The sequence below is a fragment of the Zootoca vivipara genome, chromosome 5 (assembly GCF_963506605.1).
Source record: "Zootoca vivipara chromosome 5, rZooViv1.1, whole genome shotgun sequence".
Taxonomy (NCBI): domain Eukaryota; kingdom Metazoa; phylum Chordata; class Lepidosauria; order Squamata; family Lacertidae; genus Zootoca; species Zootoca vivipara.
This window is the reverse complement of record NC_083280.1, coordinates 14,222,512-14,239,878: the sequence shown is the minus strand read 5'-3', so window position 1 is coordinate 14,239,878 and position 17,367 is coordinate 14,222,512. Positions and strand designations below refer to the sequence as shown.

Sequence of the window (17,367 nt, the reverse complement as noted above, 5' to 3'; positions counted from 1 at the left end):
GTCGAAGCAACCCCATCTAAAAATTCGTAAGTCGAGAAAACCCTATCTAAAACCGCCACGGCTTCCGTTCGGATGTCGAGAAATTCGTAAGCGTGCGGCCATTTGCCCCATTTGTAAGTCAAAGAATTCGGTTGTCGAGTCGTTCGTAAGTCGAGGTACCACTGTATGCCCTTCTAAGTTCCTTCCAAAGCTCCCCTAGCATAGCAAAAGACCAGGCATTTGTCTGGAGATGGAGGTTAAAGGGAAAAGGGGAGCATCTCCCCATATGAACTAACCTGTTCCTGCGATCATTGTCTGAGGCCCTTCAATGATAGGTCTGGAGGGCGGCAACACAAGAACAGGCCTTTTCTGCACCTTTGTTAGATATATATATATATATATATATATATATATATATATATATATAGGTGCCAGGCAAAAACATTCCTCTTCCCCCAGGCCTTTGGATAATTAAACAATCAAAGACCTTATAAACTCTCTCTGTGTGGGTCATTGTTTGTTGTTTCTTACTATGCTATATCTTTTTGTGTGTTTATATTGTAAACTGCTCTGTGATTCTTGAATGGAGGGCAGTATAGAAATGAAGAAGGAGGAGGAGGAGGAGGAGAAGGAAGGCATACTCAGCCCCAGCGCTTCCATTAAGGTGAACTAGGCCACGGGGCGCCAAAATGGAGGGGGCGCTGACCAGGCTGCCCGCCACCCACCGCCGCCTGCCGGTGCTGCCTCAGGCTGCTATCCGGAGGCACGCGGGGAGCGTGGGCCTGGGGCCGCCTCCTCTGAACAGCTGAAAGGCGGGCGAGGCGGCCCCAGGCTTGCGCTCCCGGCAAGAAGTTCCGGAGGTGCGCGGGGAGCGGCAGAGAAGCGGCAGCGGCAGAAGGGCGGGAGGAGGCAGCCCCGCCTCCAGGCTCGCGCTCCCAGCGATCCCCGCGCGCCTCCGGAGCTTCGCACAGGGAGCGGCAGCCTGGGGCCGCCTCAACTGAACAGCTGAGAGGCGAGGCGGCCCCAAGCTCACTCTCCAGGCGCGAAGCTCCAGAGGCGCGCAGGGGGAGCATGAGCCTGGGGCCACCTCGCTGCGCCTCTCAGCTGTTCAGTTGAGGCGGCCTCAGCCTCCCACTCCCCACGCAAACCTCCGCAGGCGCGCTGGGGGCGCCAGAAAGTGTTTTGCTTAGAGCGCAAAAAGCCCTAGCACCGCGCCTGGGCGTACTCCAGCAGTGTGCCTACACCAGGCATCCCGAAACTTTGGCCCTCCAGATGTTTTGGACTACAATTCCCATCTTTCCTGACCACTGGTCCTGCTAGCTAGGGATCATGGGAGTTGTAGGCCAAAACATCTGGAGGGCCGCAGTTTGGGGATGCCTGGTCTACACTATAATTTGCAGCACTTCCTGCCAGCCTGAAGCCTGCAAGTTTCATTGCACAGTCTTCTTCTTCTTCTTCTTCTTCTTCTTCTTCTTCTTCTTCTTCTTCTTCTTATTATTATTATTATTATTATTATTATTATTATTATTATATACAGTCTCATCCACCTGGAGATTCAAGCTCTCCACTTGCCAACTGAAATGGGCCAGGCAAACCTGGAAACTTCAGGCCATCCCTTGACCCTTGACCATCTTCATGCAAAGCGGATGCTCTCCACCAAGTGAAAGCCTTTTCCCTAAACAGCATTTCTTGTAAGGAGACAAGACAGAGTAGGGAAGCTGGTGGATGAATAACCGAGTTGTTCTCCCCACCATGCTGAGGGTGATGGCACATGGCTGAAAATGCCACGAAGGTGGAGGTTCCGGTTTCCGCCTGCAGGAATGGCGGACCTGTTTTCCATCTCTCTGACCTTTGTAAGGAATTTGGCGGTTGCTAGGGGAGTAAATGGCAACCCCCTACCCTCTCCGGGGGTTACGGAGAGGGGCCGCTGGCCCGCGATGCCCCCAGACCCACTCCGACTGTTTTTGGAGTGGGGGGAGCTTGGGCTGAGCACTTACAAGGGCCAGGACTCCCGGACGCTAATCTGCATGGCGGGGATTTCCATGGTTAAAGAAGATAATTAGGCTTAAATCTATGGACATACTTCAGAAGGAGGGAAAGAAGCGCTGTTTACTGCTGAGAAATTTATGCTGCCGAGTGAGAGGAGTCAAAGATTGTACTGCATCTGGAAGAAGGATTGATGGGGACGGAGCGATAAGGGGAGTGAGTTTTTATTTTATTTTTTTTCTTCATATTGTTGCCTCGTACCTTCCCGGACGCGATGTCCTGGCTTGTTTGGAGTGAAAGAGAAGCAAAAGACTGTGTGAGTTGAACCTTATAACTGTTGTTACTGAGCATATTTTTTTAAAGATGTGGAGTTGCCGATGAGAAAAGCCCCCCCCTAGTCGGACGGAAGGAGTTCTGAATGCGTTCGGAGGATTTATGAGCTGTGACGCACTTTAAATTGGAGCAGCGACCTGAAGCTAAGTTCAGCTATAGGGCAAGGAGATCCATTAATTTACCAAGAGTCTATGGTTTGATGTTTGGGTCTCCTGCCTGGAAAAGCTGTAAATTCTATAATGATCGTAAATTTTCATGGCCATGAGAGGAAAGCGAAAGTGATTTGAGCTTTTTAAGATGGCGCTACTCCGAATTGCTTCAACGCAACAGGAGCTCCATTAAGAAGATTTATGGGGAGGCTGGACTGATTAACTCACACAGGAGAAAGAACATCTGTGAGACTTTGTTTGATATTTATATCAGCAGCTGGGAAACAATCGTGAAAGTGGAAAACATCTATGTGACTGTAAGGGGAAGATCTGGATTATTATGAACTTGAAGGACGATTTGAACTTTAGAAAAAAGACGGCAGTGGACAGTTGCGAGGAATTCCCAATTTCTTGAAGCATGGGAACCCAAATAAAAAATTCTTTAGATGATTTGGCATAACATTCGGTCTGATTGATATATATATGTGTATAATTTGAAATATTGAATGTGATATAATTGGTTTTAATTGGAAAATTAATAAAAATATTTTTTTTTAAAAAAAGAAAATGCCACGAAGGTGGATGGGTTCAAAATGCAGTTCTCAGATGCAGGGGGCAGGGAATAGATCGTTATAGCAATTTAATAAAAAGAGACCCCTCTTGCAGCAATAAAAGAGAACAGAAGGCAGTGACGGAAGAGGAGTATGCATGGAAATCAATTCCTAGGCTTTGCTCTCTAAAATATAGTGATAGTACCACAGTCATAAAAAAAATGGATTCACATCTGTTCTTTTAAATCTGCTTTGCATGCAGAAGGTCCCTGATTCAATCTCCAGAATCTCTAGGAAGGATGGACAAATTCCTTTGTCTGAAATTCTGGAGAGCTGCTGCCAGCCAGTGCAGACAATGCTGAGTGATGGTCGGACTTATTCTAAGACCCGTTCCTTTGTCCAGTTTCTATACCAAGCTGAATGCTTCAGGCCTTTTCAGGGATGCAGCCATGGGGGAAATTTGGGGGAAATTGTCTTAATAAAATGCACAAGCCCCACACTGTCTGATAGCCTATTCCATTGATTGTGTGGATCTTTAGTGACAAAAATGTAGTATCAGTGCTGCAGCAAATCTTAGTGAATATGGCAAATCATGAAATATTATGAAGGACCATTAGCTGCACCCTTTTAATGCATATATTTTAGCTCTTATATTCATGGAGCCCAACCCTTTGCATGTTTACTCGGAACAAAGTTTGATCACACCGAGTTCAAGCGACTTTACTCCCACTAAAGGGGTATAGGATCAATTGACAAAATAGCCCTCGGTCACAGTAAAAGGCTTAAGGATGCCGCACCCATTAATTCTTCAAAACTCGTTCACATTAGCAATAAAGTGCTAAGTAAGCTGGCAATCATTGTGCATTACCAACAACACAATGCACAATGATTGTCACACAGTATTTTCTGGAGTGGCTTAGCTTGCATTTCCTTGCTTTTGTGTGTGAGAGTTTTGAAAAGTAATCGGTACAGCAGTCTGTTCTGTAAAGAAAAGAGATATTTTCGTCTATTAACTTCCTGTGCTTGAAAACTTTTTATTGTTGTTGCAGGCAAAAGTAAAATTTGTGGTTACTGTGTGTGTGTGTGTGAGAGAGAGAGAGAGAGAGAGAGAGAGAGAGAGAGAGAGAGAGCAGCAACCAGTGTGCTGTTGGTGTTGCTATCGGCATTGCGTTGCTAATGATTCAGGCTCAAAACAGATGTTCATAATGTTACTGGTTTATTAAAAAGGATTATATGCAGCTCGCTGTCAAGGCTCTGAACACAGGCCTGCGGCAGATTTTCTCCTGGTCCAAGGGAGAAAAAGGAGGGTGGTTTGTTAAGGGGCAGTATACAGTGATACCTCGGGTTACAGACGCTTCAGGTTACAGACTCCGCTAACCCAGAAATAGTACCTCGGGTTAAGAACTTTGCTTCAGGATGAGAACAGAAATCGCGCAGCGGCGGCACGGCCACAGTGGGAGGCCCCATTAGCCAAAGTGGTACCTCAGGTTAAGAACAGTTTCAGGTTAAGAACAGACCTCCAGAACGAATTAAGTTCTTAACCCGAGATACCACTGTACAGGCAATTCAAGGTACCTGCAGCAGGCATGAATGGAAATGCTTAACAGCCATGCTGGGGGTTGAACTCATGCTGTTTTGCATGCACAGCTGATGCTGTGCCATTGAGCTATAGCTCTCAGGTGTTCTGCTTCTTTTTGGAGGAATGAGCTTTTAAGAACTCACTTAGTGTAAACTAGTTAGACTGCAACATGTGCAACAACTAAGGAAACATGCACTACGATGGAAGTTGGTGCATCACAGCAGTAGAGCTTTCAGGCATTGTGGAGTGGATACGTACGACAAAAAGGAACTTGCTTAGTCTGACAATCAGATCCTGGCATGTATCTGCTGTTGCCCATCCTTGTATGCTCACGCATACAGAACGCATTCAAACTGGGGACACCCTTCAAAGAGTTAAGTCAAGAGCTGAGACTACAATTAAAAAAATAAATAAATGGAGTGACACTTACGCTGATTTCACAATCGCATTGGGAGAGCCCATAATGACCATCTGTGGGTTATGGAATTAATCCAGCTCGTGAAAAGAGATCTCTACGGCCCTCTGGTGAATTAATCATACTTTATTTGAGATCTTCATTTTGCATCCCAGAGACAAGCACCACACCCGAGATGGTGGCATACAGCGATACAGTTTGGAGATCTTTCTAGGCTTTAAAAGTAACATGCCAGCCATTAACTTACTTCATTTGTTTGTTTAATGACCTGGAGGAGATTATTTTCAGGACAACAGAGTGTAAAATTTAATTCCGGAAGAGATTTATGGCACAAGGAAACCTTTCTAGAATTTGTATACCATCTTTATCAGGATAATTAATTGCCTGTCGAGAGATTTATTTTGCCCCAGACATCTTGCTAACAGCTCCCACTCCAACAACTAAGCCAAAGTCAGGGCTGCTCGCTTCAGTGGGGCAGAGTACACGAACCAGCCATAAATGCATATCTTCTGTGGTAAACAAGTGCAAAGGCCTCACACGCTTCCAGACATTTCCCTTCTTTGATACAGCGCAGCAAAGAAACAACCACCCTTTTAAAGGATAATGAAGAGTACAAAATTTAGTAGCGAGTCTGAGAAACAATCAATATAATAAGCCTCTCCTCCCCGTTATGCGCATTACCAGAGGGTTAAGTGTGGGAAGCAGCCGCAGAGAAGCGGCAACCACACCATATGGGGACTTTTAAACTACATCGGAGGATGATTGCAAGGACCAACTGGATAATTATAGCCAAGCAATTTCAAATTAAAAGAAGGACTACCGTCAAATGCCAGCTAAAATTGGAATCCTAAGCACTTATCAATCAATTAAAATATTTATATCCTGGTGGACGGAGTAAATTAAGCTGTCCAAGGTGGCTCACAAAGTGAAAAACCCAGCTACACATTAAAAGAATGGCCGCAACAGCAAATTAGCAGCGGCGGCGAGCAGAACTTCCCCTTGAATTCAAGAGAGCCCCAAATGTCCTCTGCTAAAGCAACATTCACTTAAGCCTCAACCGAGTGCGGGTGGAGAAGATTTTCCTCGAGGAGGGATTTTGGTGCCCCTGTTGAAAAGACCCTGCTCCTGAAAAATCTCCACTGTATTATAGAAAGCGGGAAATGCCAGGCTGACCACTCAACCACCACATGCCTTCTCCAGTACCAGCAGAGGCTGATTCATTTGGGCAAATGGTGCATCAGTCTCAGTCTGCCCTCAGCCAGCCTCCCATTGCCTGCGTTCTTACAACCAACTCAGGGCAGTGGTGCTGCCTGTTCTGTTCCTACTCCTCATTCTCAGTGTTGCCTTTGCAGTAGAGATTCGGATGGGGCAAAACTTGAATGAATCAGCTCTGCCTGTCACAGAGCCTCCAAGTGCCCCAATTTTCCAAGGCCAGTCCTGGATTTACAGAATCCATCCCAGTTTCTGATTTGATCCCAGAATGTCCCGCTTTTCCTTAGGGTGTCCCTATTTCCATCAGAGAAATGTTGGAGGGTATGGAGTTATGCGACCCCGACCCCCAAGCCAAGGGGATAAGATACAACCTTTAGAAGACACCTGAAGGCAGCCCTGTATAGAGAAGGTTTTAAATGTTTAAAGTCTTATGATGTTTTTATGTATGTTCGAAGCCACCCCGAGTGGAACAGGACACCCCTATTTTCATCAGAGAAATGTTGGAGGCTTTGCTGCCATTGACTCAGCTTCCAGCTATGGTTGGCCTCTCTACTTTTCTGCCTTGCCAGTCCCAAATGGACACCAGGCACTACATATTTCACTACATAGCAATGTAGTTCAAGAAGACTTTCCCAAATCCTACACACACACACACACACACACACACACACACACACACACACACACACACACACAATTTTTGGAACATACTTGATTCATTCCCACCACACATCTTAAGACAGAATTCTGGGCCTCTGTGCACCTTGCTAGCAGTTATCCTTGGGCAGTGAGAGTTAAAGGTAATCAATATGAGACTACAGAGGAAGAACTGCACGAGGAATTCCTGCACGAGGAATGCTGTAGCCTGCTCTCTCGGGGTTAGGTGCTGGGGAAATATTCGCTCTCTCGGGATAAATTACAGCCGCTAATTACATTTTGGTCCTCAGACGAAGAGCATGGTTTGATAAACACACACAAAAAGTAGGCCATTTCACAGCCTCTGGGGAGCACTGCATTACCCAGGATGACAAAACGCACCTTTTAAGCCGTTTTTACACAGCAGAGATCCTATGATAATGAGAATGACTGAATGACTTTGCAAATCAAATATAAAGGGCTTGCTGAAGTGGAGCACCTGAGCGCTGGGATGTGGCTGGAGGAATGTATGGAAAATCAAGAAACAGCACAATGGGGAAGGGAGGCTGATGGGAAATCCAGGTGCTTGGAGATCCTGTCCCGTCCCCTCCCCCCAAGTAACTAGCAATGCGGTTCAACGGATATGTCTGAATGTTCGGTGTAAGTGGATATAAAATGGTCCAGGTCAGCCCTGGGCATGTTACCCATAGAACTTTCATGTATATTCAGCCTGCAACAAAGTTTTATTGAGAATAAAAGCTTTGTCTCGAGAATGGGGCTTAAGAGCTGCTCACCTGGAAACAGCTCCCCCCAGGGAACCTGCTCTAGGCAACCGCAGTTCCATTAACCATGTTACATTCTTATAGCTCTCACAGGAGAGCAGATAATGCCAGTCCTGGCAAAGAGATGGGGGGTGGATATTATAAAGACACCTACGTTTTTCCCAAACCAAGCAAGGGATGGCACCAGATAGATAAAAGGGCAGTGAGTCCTTCCACTTAATATCCTCTGCTGTGTCCCTTGAATTTGGGTCCCCAGTTGGACTACAACTCCCATCACCAATGGTCAGAGATGGTGGGTGTTGTAGTCTGAGGTTGAAGAACACTGGCTTAGAGCTAGGTGGATGACAGAAATGCAAAGAGGTTTACGTTGAGCTGCATTGCATATTTGTTGTTGTTTAGTCGTTTAGTCGTGTCCGACTCTTCGGGACCCCATGGACCAGAGCATGCCAGGCACTCCTGTCTTCCACTGCCTCCCACAGTTTGGTCAAACTCATGTAGGTAGCTTCGAGAACACTGTCCAACCATCTTGTCCTCTGTCGTCCCCTTCTCCTTGTGCCCTCCATCTTTCCCAGCATCAGGGTCTTTTCCAGGGAGTCTTCTCTTCTCGTGAGGTGGCCAAAGTATTGGAGCCTCAGCTTCACGATCTGTCCTTCCAGTGAGCACTCGGGGCTGATTTCCTTCAGAATGGATAGGTTTGATCTTCTTGCAGTCCATGGGACTCTCAAGAGTCTCCTCCAGCACCATAATTCAAAAGCATCAATTCTTTGCCGATCAGCCTTCTTTATGGTCCAGCTCTCACTTCCATACATCACTACTGGGAAAACCATAGATTTAACTATACGGATCTTATACCTATAGGGTGGTGGGGAGGGGGAATTGGGACTTTTTCTTATATTCTTCTTCTATTGTTGTTTTGTATTTATGTTCTTTTTTCCCCTTTCTGTATTGGTTTTTTGTAATTTGAAAGAAAAATAAAGTCTTAAAAAAGAGAGAGAGTGTGGAGGGAAGGCGGGGACCTGGCAACTGCCTCATTGGGGTAAGGCCTACAGGGAAGAGCTGCTACAGGGAAGAGCAGCACACTAGGCCTGTGCTGTTTTGGTTTCTTTGAATAAAGAGTTAACTTCGTCAACACCAGGTACAGTATTCCTTATTGCTGACCTACTCCTAAACCTGGCTCCTCAGTGGGTGGGAGAGCGTGAGAGGAGATATGGACTAAACAGCTCTTGTGTCAGCACCTGGCATGGCCAGGCAAATGCTGTGGCCCCAGAAGCCTTGGGGTCTGAGGCCAGTGTCCTTGAACTGCTCAGCTCTGCAAAGAAGTGCTGTGTGAGGCACCTACGGGTGCTGCTGTGGTCACCAGCGTTCTTATTTCCACTGCTTGTGGGTCTTTCCCCCATTGGTATATTGGGGTGGGGCCAGAAGCAGTGATGAAAAGGAGGGTGCTGAAACATTGCTAGAGCTGAGTCTGGCCACGGGCCAAGCCAGGCATGGAGGGGAAGGGAGTGCTTGGGTGGGTGGCAGCAGGAAAAGCAAGCTGAGGAACCAGGCAGAGGTAGTTTGCAGGCTGCCAGCTGCCCTGGCCGAGAGAGAGAGAGAGAGAGAGAGAGAGAGAGAGAGAGAGAGAGAGAGAGAGAGAGGTCTAGGCTGTGGCTTGGAGGAGCCATTAGATGAGCAGGGACAGCCAAGAAGCACTGCCAATACTGGCTCTCCGGCTGGCTGCTTTTTAAAAAAATGGCGATTCTTTCCCAGAGCAGAGTTCAGGAGTGGAGTGCCAACCCACCAGTGCCTGGCAAGGCAGCCTGTGAGTAGTCTGGGAAGGGGCACAGAGGGTGCTTTGCCCAGGATGCCCTCAAGCCTGCAGATGAGGAGGCATATTGTGGGAGGGATCAGACCCCATCACATTGCCTGGTGACATCAGGGGTCCGGTGGCATCCATTCTGGCTCTGAATTGGGCTCCGAATAAACTGAGTTCAAGATCCACTTCTGAAAGCAATTACAAGCCCACTTGTAACAACTCCTCACCCACAATAATACAACCACCAGACTTAACATGGACACTGGTACCAGAGCCTGCAATAAACCCAGATGCCAACTTTGCTGCCACATACACCCGGGCAACACCATTACTGGCCCCAACAACATCCAACATACCATCTCAGGACTATTTAATTGCTCATCTTCTAACATTGTGTATGCCATCAAATGCCAACGGTGCCCTTCAGCTCTCTATATTGGACAAACAGGCCAAACCCTACGCCAAAGGATAAATGGACATAAATCTGACATCAGGAACCATAAGACAGAGAAACCAGTAGGAGAACACTTCAATCTCCCAGGACATTCTATACAAGATCTCAAAGCAGCTGTTTTATTACAGAGAAATTTCAGGAACAGACTGGAAAGAGAAGTTGCTGAATTGGAACTCATTACCAAGCTTAAAACCATGGAGCCACCTGGGATGAATAAAGACATTGGATTCTTATCTCATTATGCATGATCAAGCTTTCTTTAGCACCTCAGCCCTTGCTTCCCCCCCCCAGGACTAATCACAGTCATCAGCAGTCGTTAACAGCCATCTACAGGTTTACCACTCCCATCAGCCCATTCCCACCCCCCACCCTCTGTATATATATAAGGGTCCGACACTTCTGTTTCAAGTGTATCTGAAGAAGTGTGCATGCACACGAAAGCCATAGCTGCCAAGTTTTCCCTTTTCTCGCGAGGAAGCCTATTCAGCATAAGGGAAAATCCCTTTAAAAAGGGATAACTTGGCAGCTATGACGAAAGCTCATACCAAAATAAAAACTTAGTTGGTCTTTAAGGTGCTACTGAAGGAATTTTTTTATTAAGCCCACTTGGGTCAGAGATGGTGGTGCTTGGTTTTGTTGCTGCTGCTGCTGTTTCACAAGTCCTACATTTTTTTCCTTGCTAAACTGGACTCAAACCCCTCTCCTTCGTGCAAGAAGAATCCCTCCTGGGTCACTGCCACCGAAAGAAAATTCAGGTAGGTCCAAGCCTACTGCTCTGGAGCCCTGTTCCTCTCGGTGGCTCCTGGCACAGAAGCTTGTCCATTATGTTACATTTTCCTGCCCTATGCATAATGCGCCAGCCACACATGGGGGGGGGGAGGTACGGACATGGTGAGGAAATGGGGTCTTGCTGTAGCCTGGGGCCTAGTGCCGCACTTATTTACACTTTATGGCATCCCTTTGTGGGCTGCGATACATAGAAGAATCTGGTCATACGGCTGTAAATGCCAAGTCCCCAGCAGGCTGGATAGGCTTTTAAATGTGCTAGAAAACCACAAGGGCTTTTCGAAATGTCGCCTCCCTGTGGGATTAATTGTCAAATGCTGGGGAAAAAAGTGGGCTAGATGTCAGAAGAGGCTTGTTTGCAGCCTGCACACTTCAGCTGGCAGTCACGCAAAAAATGCTAGACTTTTTTTTTTTTTGGTAAACTTAGAAAAATGGGGAGTATTTATATGTGCACAGCAAAGGTCAACGATTGCTACCTGCGAAGGCAGGAACCTGATGATATGAGAGCTGTGCGGCTGCAGCCAAACTCTGCAATGCAACTGGTTTGCTGTTGCTTTTCTCCATTTTGTTGACCGCCACTTGCAGGGCGGAGGGGGACGGATGGAGTGCACCGATTCGCACATCACACACCTTTTCTCTCCAGGGCCAAATTCTAATTGAGGAGAAAGAACATCATGCCAAGGAAGATGACCATCTTGGCCCGATCCATCGGCCAAAGGAGGAGAATCTAGAAGGGGCTCGCTTCCCCCTCTGCTCACTGCTGGAAAGAACCCTCTGTTCCAACTGCATTGGGACTGCAGAAACAAGGGCGAAAGAAAAGTCTGGTCCCAACCGTTGGCCAAGGAACAAGAGCCACCAACTGCTATCTAAGCAAGGTTCTGAGAAAATCAGCGTGGCCCGAAATGCATGCAGATGCTTTGGGTTTAGCACTTTGTCCTGAAATTAAAGGACTGATCTCCATCTTCTTCCTCTTTTGCCCCTCCTTTCTACTCCCCTTCCTTTCCGCATCCTGTCTTGTCAGACCGTAAGCCTGTAATCAGGGCCTCCCTCCTGCTCTTATTGATGCGAGCTGTTTCAGTACAGTGGTACCTCGGTTTTCGAACTTAATCCGTTCCGGAAGTCCGTTCTTAAACCAAAACCATTCTTAAACCGAGGTGCGCTTTCCCTAATGAGGCTTCCCGCCGCCTGTGCCCTTCCACCATTCAGATTCCTTTCTTAGACCGAGGTAAAGTTTGCAAACCGGGACACTATTTCCGGTTTTGCGGAGTTCATGAATCGAATCGTTCTTAAACAGGACTGCTCTTAAACCGAGATACCACTGTAATGGAAAAGCTGGATAAAAAAAGCAACTTACTAACTCAGGAGACAGCAGTTGTCCAAAAGGAAGGGAAAAACAGCAGGATTTTAAAAAACAACAAACTAAACCTTTAGTTTTGACCTGTAAAGCCCTATGCGGCTTGGGACCCTAGGACCTACGGGACCGCCTCTCCTGGTATGCCCCGCGGAGGACCTTAAGGTCCACAAATAACAATATTTTTGAGATCCCGAGCCATAAGGTGCCTAGATTGGCCTCAACTAGGGCCAGGGCCTGGGCCTTTTCAGTATTGGCCCCGACTTGGTGGAACGCTCTCTCCCGGGAGACCAGGGCCTTGCAGGATTTGACATCTTTCCGCAGAGCCTGCAAGACGGAGCAGCCTGGCCTTTGGGTTTTGATTTGGGCCATTTTAAAATCTAAATTGTATTTTAATCTGCATTTTAATCAATTGTTTTTCTTTCTTTTACGTTTTATTGTAACTTTGTTGATGTCAGCCACCCTGAGCCTGGCTCTCACTGGGGAGGGCGGGGTATAAATTATTTATTATTATTATTATTATTATTATTATTATTATTATTATTATTATTATTATTATTATTAACGTCCTATCCTGTCTGGGCTGTGTCCCTTCAGACAGCAGATGAGGCACCACACCACTTAACTGAACCCTCCTCCATACGAAAATGCCTCTGAATACCCGTTGCTGGGAAGAAGACGCATGGAGAGCTTTGCCGCACTCAGGTCCCGCTTGTAGGCCTCCCATAGGCAACTGGCTGGTCCCTGTGAGGGCAAGATGCTGCTCTTTTTTGGGGGGGGGGGGATGTGGTTCAGTGGCAGAGCATCTGCTTTGAATGCAGAAGGTCTGACTTGGTACAAGGCAGCTTCCCATGTTCCTATCCAGACCCGAATGTGTGCCCTAATTTCCGGGTAAATGGACCGGGGGGGGGGTGTTGATTACAAAACAGAGGGGACAATTGCGCAGTGACATTTCCAACAGTGACATTGTCAGGAGTATGGGCAGAAGTCAGGCCTGTAGTGCTTTGCAGGGCTGGGGCCTGCCTCAGCTTGTGCTGGAGAAGCAAGGAGTGGTCACTCAGGTGAGGCCACTTGATAACTCACTGCACCTGGTGGCAGGAGCGGGGAGGGATAAAAGCTCAGCATTTTCCTTCAGCTCTTGGCCACAGCAACGCTAGCCCTGCCTGGTTGCCTCTGGCCTCTTGCTCCTTGGACCCTTGCCTTGCCGACGCCTTGATTCTCAACCCTTGGACCCTTGCCTTGCCGACGCCTTGATCCTCGACCCTTGGACCCTCGCCTTGCTGACGCCTTGATCCTTGACCCTTGGACCCTCGCCTTGCTGACGCCTTGATCCTTGACCCTTGGACCCTTGCCCTGCCGACGCCTTGATCCTCGACCCTTGGACCCTTGCCTTGCCGACGCCTTGATCCTCGACCCTTGGACCTTTGCCTTGCCGACGCCTTGACTCCCAGACCTTCGCCTCTGCCTTGCTCCTTGACCCTGCGACTGCCTGCTGCTGGACCCTCAGCCCTGCACCTGTTCCTGCTTCTTCATCACCATCTTGCCTCTGGTCCTGACGTCCTCAGTCAGGGCTTCAATTGCCCGCTGACCGGACCGTGACAGACATCCTCTCGGTGACCCTTCTTTTGATGCAGCCTCCTGCTTCAACAGCTCTGCAACTTTAACTAGCCACCCGCTGATGATCAAGAGATCTTGATGCCATCATTATGGCACACGAGCAAACAGTTCCCAGCAGTGGTAATCCAATTTCTCTTATTTTTCATTTTATATATATATATATATATATATATATATATATATATATATATATATATATGGTGTGTGTGTGTATGTATGTGTGTGTGTGTGGCAGGGTAGGGGGGGGGTTCAGAGCTGCCACACACCCATCTGATAAAGATGCTTAAATAATGGGTGCAGCTTTTCTGTTTTCTTCTCTCCACTTTTGGCCGCTTATGTCAGTTTTATAGCAGCGTTATGGAAACATGACAGGGAAGCGAAAATCTGATTATGCCTAAATCCTGGCCCATTATGTGATTATTATGAGCCACAGCACAGCGGGAGTTACAGCGCTACGATAGAAGGGATTTCCAATATAATTAGATCAGATTGGCAGCACCAAAGAAATCAGGGCAGAACATTACGATGGCTTTCCTGTAAATGCCAGTAGCCGCGGCTTCCCGTCAGCATGCACCTGGTAGGTGTAAATGCTCCACTTCTGTGGAGGTCCCTCCGGCAGACGCTATCGTTTCCCCTCTCCCCGTTGAGCTGGGGGGGTTATATCCCAAGGGGTTCTGTAGCAGTCATTTTGGGCAAAGGTGGAATGCAAGGCTCGTAAGCTTGGAAGAGATGAAAAGGCCTGCTGAACAGTTGTACTATATGCCAGAGAGTGTCAAGGCTCAGCTAGGCACTGGTGACGGGGAGTGGCTGCCGAGACCATATAACACCGGTCATGAAAGATCTACATTGGTTCCCAGCACGTTTCCGAGCACAATTGCTGCTGCTGACCTTTAAAGCCCTAAACAGCCTTGGGAGTGGAAACAGCGTCTCCACCCCCATTGTTCAGCCCGAACACTGAGGTCCAGCTCCGAGAGCCTTCTGGCAGTTCCCTCACTGTGAGAAGCAAAGTTTCAGGGAACCAGGCAGAGGGCCTTCTCGGTAGTGGCGCCCACCCTGTGGAACACCCTCCCACCAGATGTCAAAGGAAAAAACAACTATTTGACTTTTAGAAGACATCTGAAGTTTTTTATGTTTGATGGGCGGGGTACAAATAATAAATTATCATTGTTATCATCATCATCAAAAACCATTAATTACAGTAAAAATGATCCCAGTATTTATATACCACTTAATATACGAAATCCCTAAGTGGTCTGCATAGAAGCCCGCAAGAATGTTAGGAAAATGAAAAGGTGAGGGGAATGGGACTCTCTGCTGGCCACCAGGCAAGGGCTTGTTCCACCTGCCTTGCTCCACCTTCCACGTTTCAGAGCCCCAGGAGCTTTTAGAAGGAATGTTGCCACCGACAGTCATTATTTATGTGAATGTGTCTTTTGATGAACCGGGTGGAAGACTCTGAGTCATTCAGCAGTGCTTAATTTGTCTTTGGTTGTTAATGTTGTTGATATTGCTTTGCAGATTATGAGTGCTGACAGTGCTTTTTTCTGGGTGGTGGTGGTGGTATGCAGGGGTACGCATACCCCTAAACATTTTGTGAATCTAAGTTTGGCCTCATTGAGGGGCAGTATTTCAATATGAGTAGGAAAAGGAGAGTAGCCCTAAACATTTTTAAAGAGAAAAAAGCACCAAGTGCTGTAATGATTTGTGATTTTTTAATAATAAGACTTTTCTTGTGGTTGTCCTGCTTAACAAAGTTACTTTGCTAACAGGGTTATAGAAAGTGGTTGTGTTTTGCGGATGATTTGTTGATCATTTTATATGATTTATGCTGCACTTGTGAAATACTGTGTTATTATTTATTGTACGTGTGCCGCTTTGCGACTCGTGCGAGTGAAAAGGGGCATAGAAGTATAATAAGTGAAATGAAGGAATGAAAAGAAAAATCCATGTACTGCATTATAACCAAGCATGCAAAGAAATACATGGGTAAAAACAGAGAACCGGTGGATAAAACGTTCGATTAAAAATCTATTAAACAGAGCCGTCTGGTGAATCTTATGCTCAAGGGAAAGCCTACTTAAATAGACAGTACTATACAAAAGGCAGTGATTTCTCCACACACTGATCCTTCTTCCAGGCAAGCTAGAGCCATTATCACCTTCCAAGGACACATTCCAGCCATTCCAAAGGAAAGTGTTTCCTCTGTGAGTGTTTGAGCCCTGAGCCAGGGCCTGAAGTTCCCCATCCACGTTCTCCATGAATGACACTGAAAAGGAGCTTCTCCTTTACACCATAATCTAGGGCAGGGTTCCCCAAACTTGGGTTTCCAGATGTAGTTGGACTACAGCTCCCATCCTCACTAGCTAGTTGTCAGGGATGATGGGAATTGTAGTCCCCAAACAACCAGAGACCCAAGTTTGGGAATCCCTGATCTAGCGTGTCCTTAAGGATTCTGGTGAACCTAGGTCAGGGCTTTGGTGGCCACCATTCCTCCAAAGTGCCCTTGTCATGGCTACCTAACACTGGCACACTCCTCATTACCTCACCCAACTCCCCTTGGAGCCCCTACCTACCTCGAGGGCTGTTCTGAACTGTCCCGCTGCCACAGCATACTTCTTCTGCCTGTAGCAAGTGCTGGCATCCTTTAAGGACACCTGAAGCCACTTGTCCATCTGTGGTTGCCTGCTCATGCCAGGCAGCCTTGGGGAATCTACATTTACAGACCCTGGGCATTTGGCCTGAGTGTTGGGTAGGGGCACTTGGGCTGCCAGAAACTCATAGGTGACATCCTCTTCATCTGTGTACACCAACTTCATTTCGACCTCCATCAGGCTTTTTAGGGGGATGTGGGGCAGCAGCACAGGGAGGGCCTGGTTCTCAGGCTCCATCAGGTGTGGTTCTTTCCTCACACCTGGCTTATTGTTGCTTTCTGACTTCCGTTTCAGGGCCAACCTGTCCAGATCATGACCTTGTTTTTCCTTGATGTTGTTCTTCCCGGCTTTCAGCTTCTCCATTGCGTTTTCCACAACCGCTGCCCCCGAGGGACTTCTAGCCTCTTGCAAAGCTTCTGGAACGTCATTCAGCCGGTACGCTGTTCCTCTCAGCTCCTCGGCGACGCGCTCCTTTCGGCACATTTTGCTTGCGATGTTCTCAAAGCGCGTGCTGTTTGCCGGCTCCATGACTCACAGAAAAGCTAGACTCAAACTCCTGAGGGTGGTTCGAGGGGGGGAGGGAGAAGGCAGAAGAGGTGGGAAAGTTTACAGTTCTGAGCTTTGCAAATAAACGAGGCAGAGCAAATGTTTTATTCAATTTGCCCACAGCTGGCACCATTTGAAGTCAACAATCAGCTATGGTTAGCAAAGAGCAGAGTCCCCCCCCTCCCTCCTCTTTCTTTTGAAAGACTTTGGAATTATACCCTCCATTGAATAAAGGAAAATAAGCCAAGTTGCCTCCATAGCTGTTATTTAACACATATTGCAAAAATTGTATTTTGACTTCTGCTTCAGTACTGACCTACCCACTTCTGGGCCCTGCCAAGACTCCTGCTTTTGGAACCCTGTTGGGCTTACAGTTCACACGCTGGCCAAGGGGTGCAGTTTTCAGGGGGTGCGGTAAGTGGCTTGTTGGACTTGCAGTGAGGAGAAGTGGGTTCAAAGCCCGACGTAGCTTGCTGTGACCTTCTTTCAGCCTACCATCAAGGTCCTTTGTGGGAAGCGATTCATAAATGAAATGCTGTAGATAA

The 17,367-nt window shown here is 47.3% G+C and overlaps 1 protein-coding gene across 1 annotated transcript in view; it reads right to left on the bottom strand.

Annotated features, from left to right (window-relative positions):
• SPATA16 (spermatogenesis associated 16) overlaps positions 1 to 16,804 on the bottom strand; it is a 138,367-nt gene extending 121,563 nt beyond the window's left edge. The window contains exon 1 of the mRNA XM_035133809.2: positions 16,199 to 16,804. Within this exon, the coding sequence (XP_034989700.2) occupies positions 16,199 to 16,804 (606 nt within the window). The remainder of the gene's footprint in view (positions 1 to 16,198) is intronic.
• Between the last annotated feature and the right edge of the window lie 563 nt (positions 16,805 to 17,367).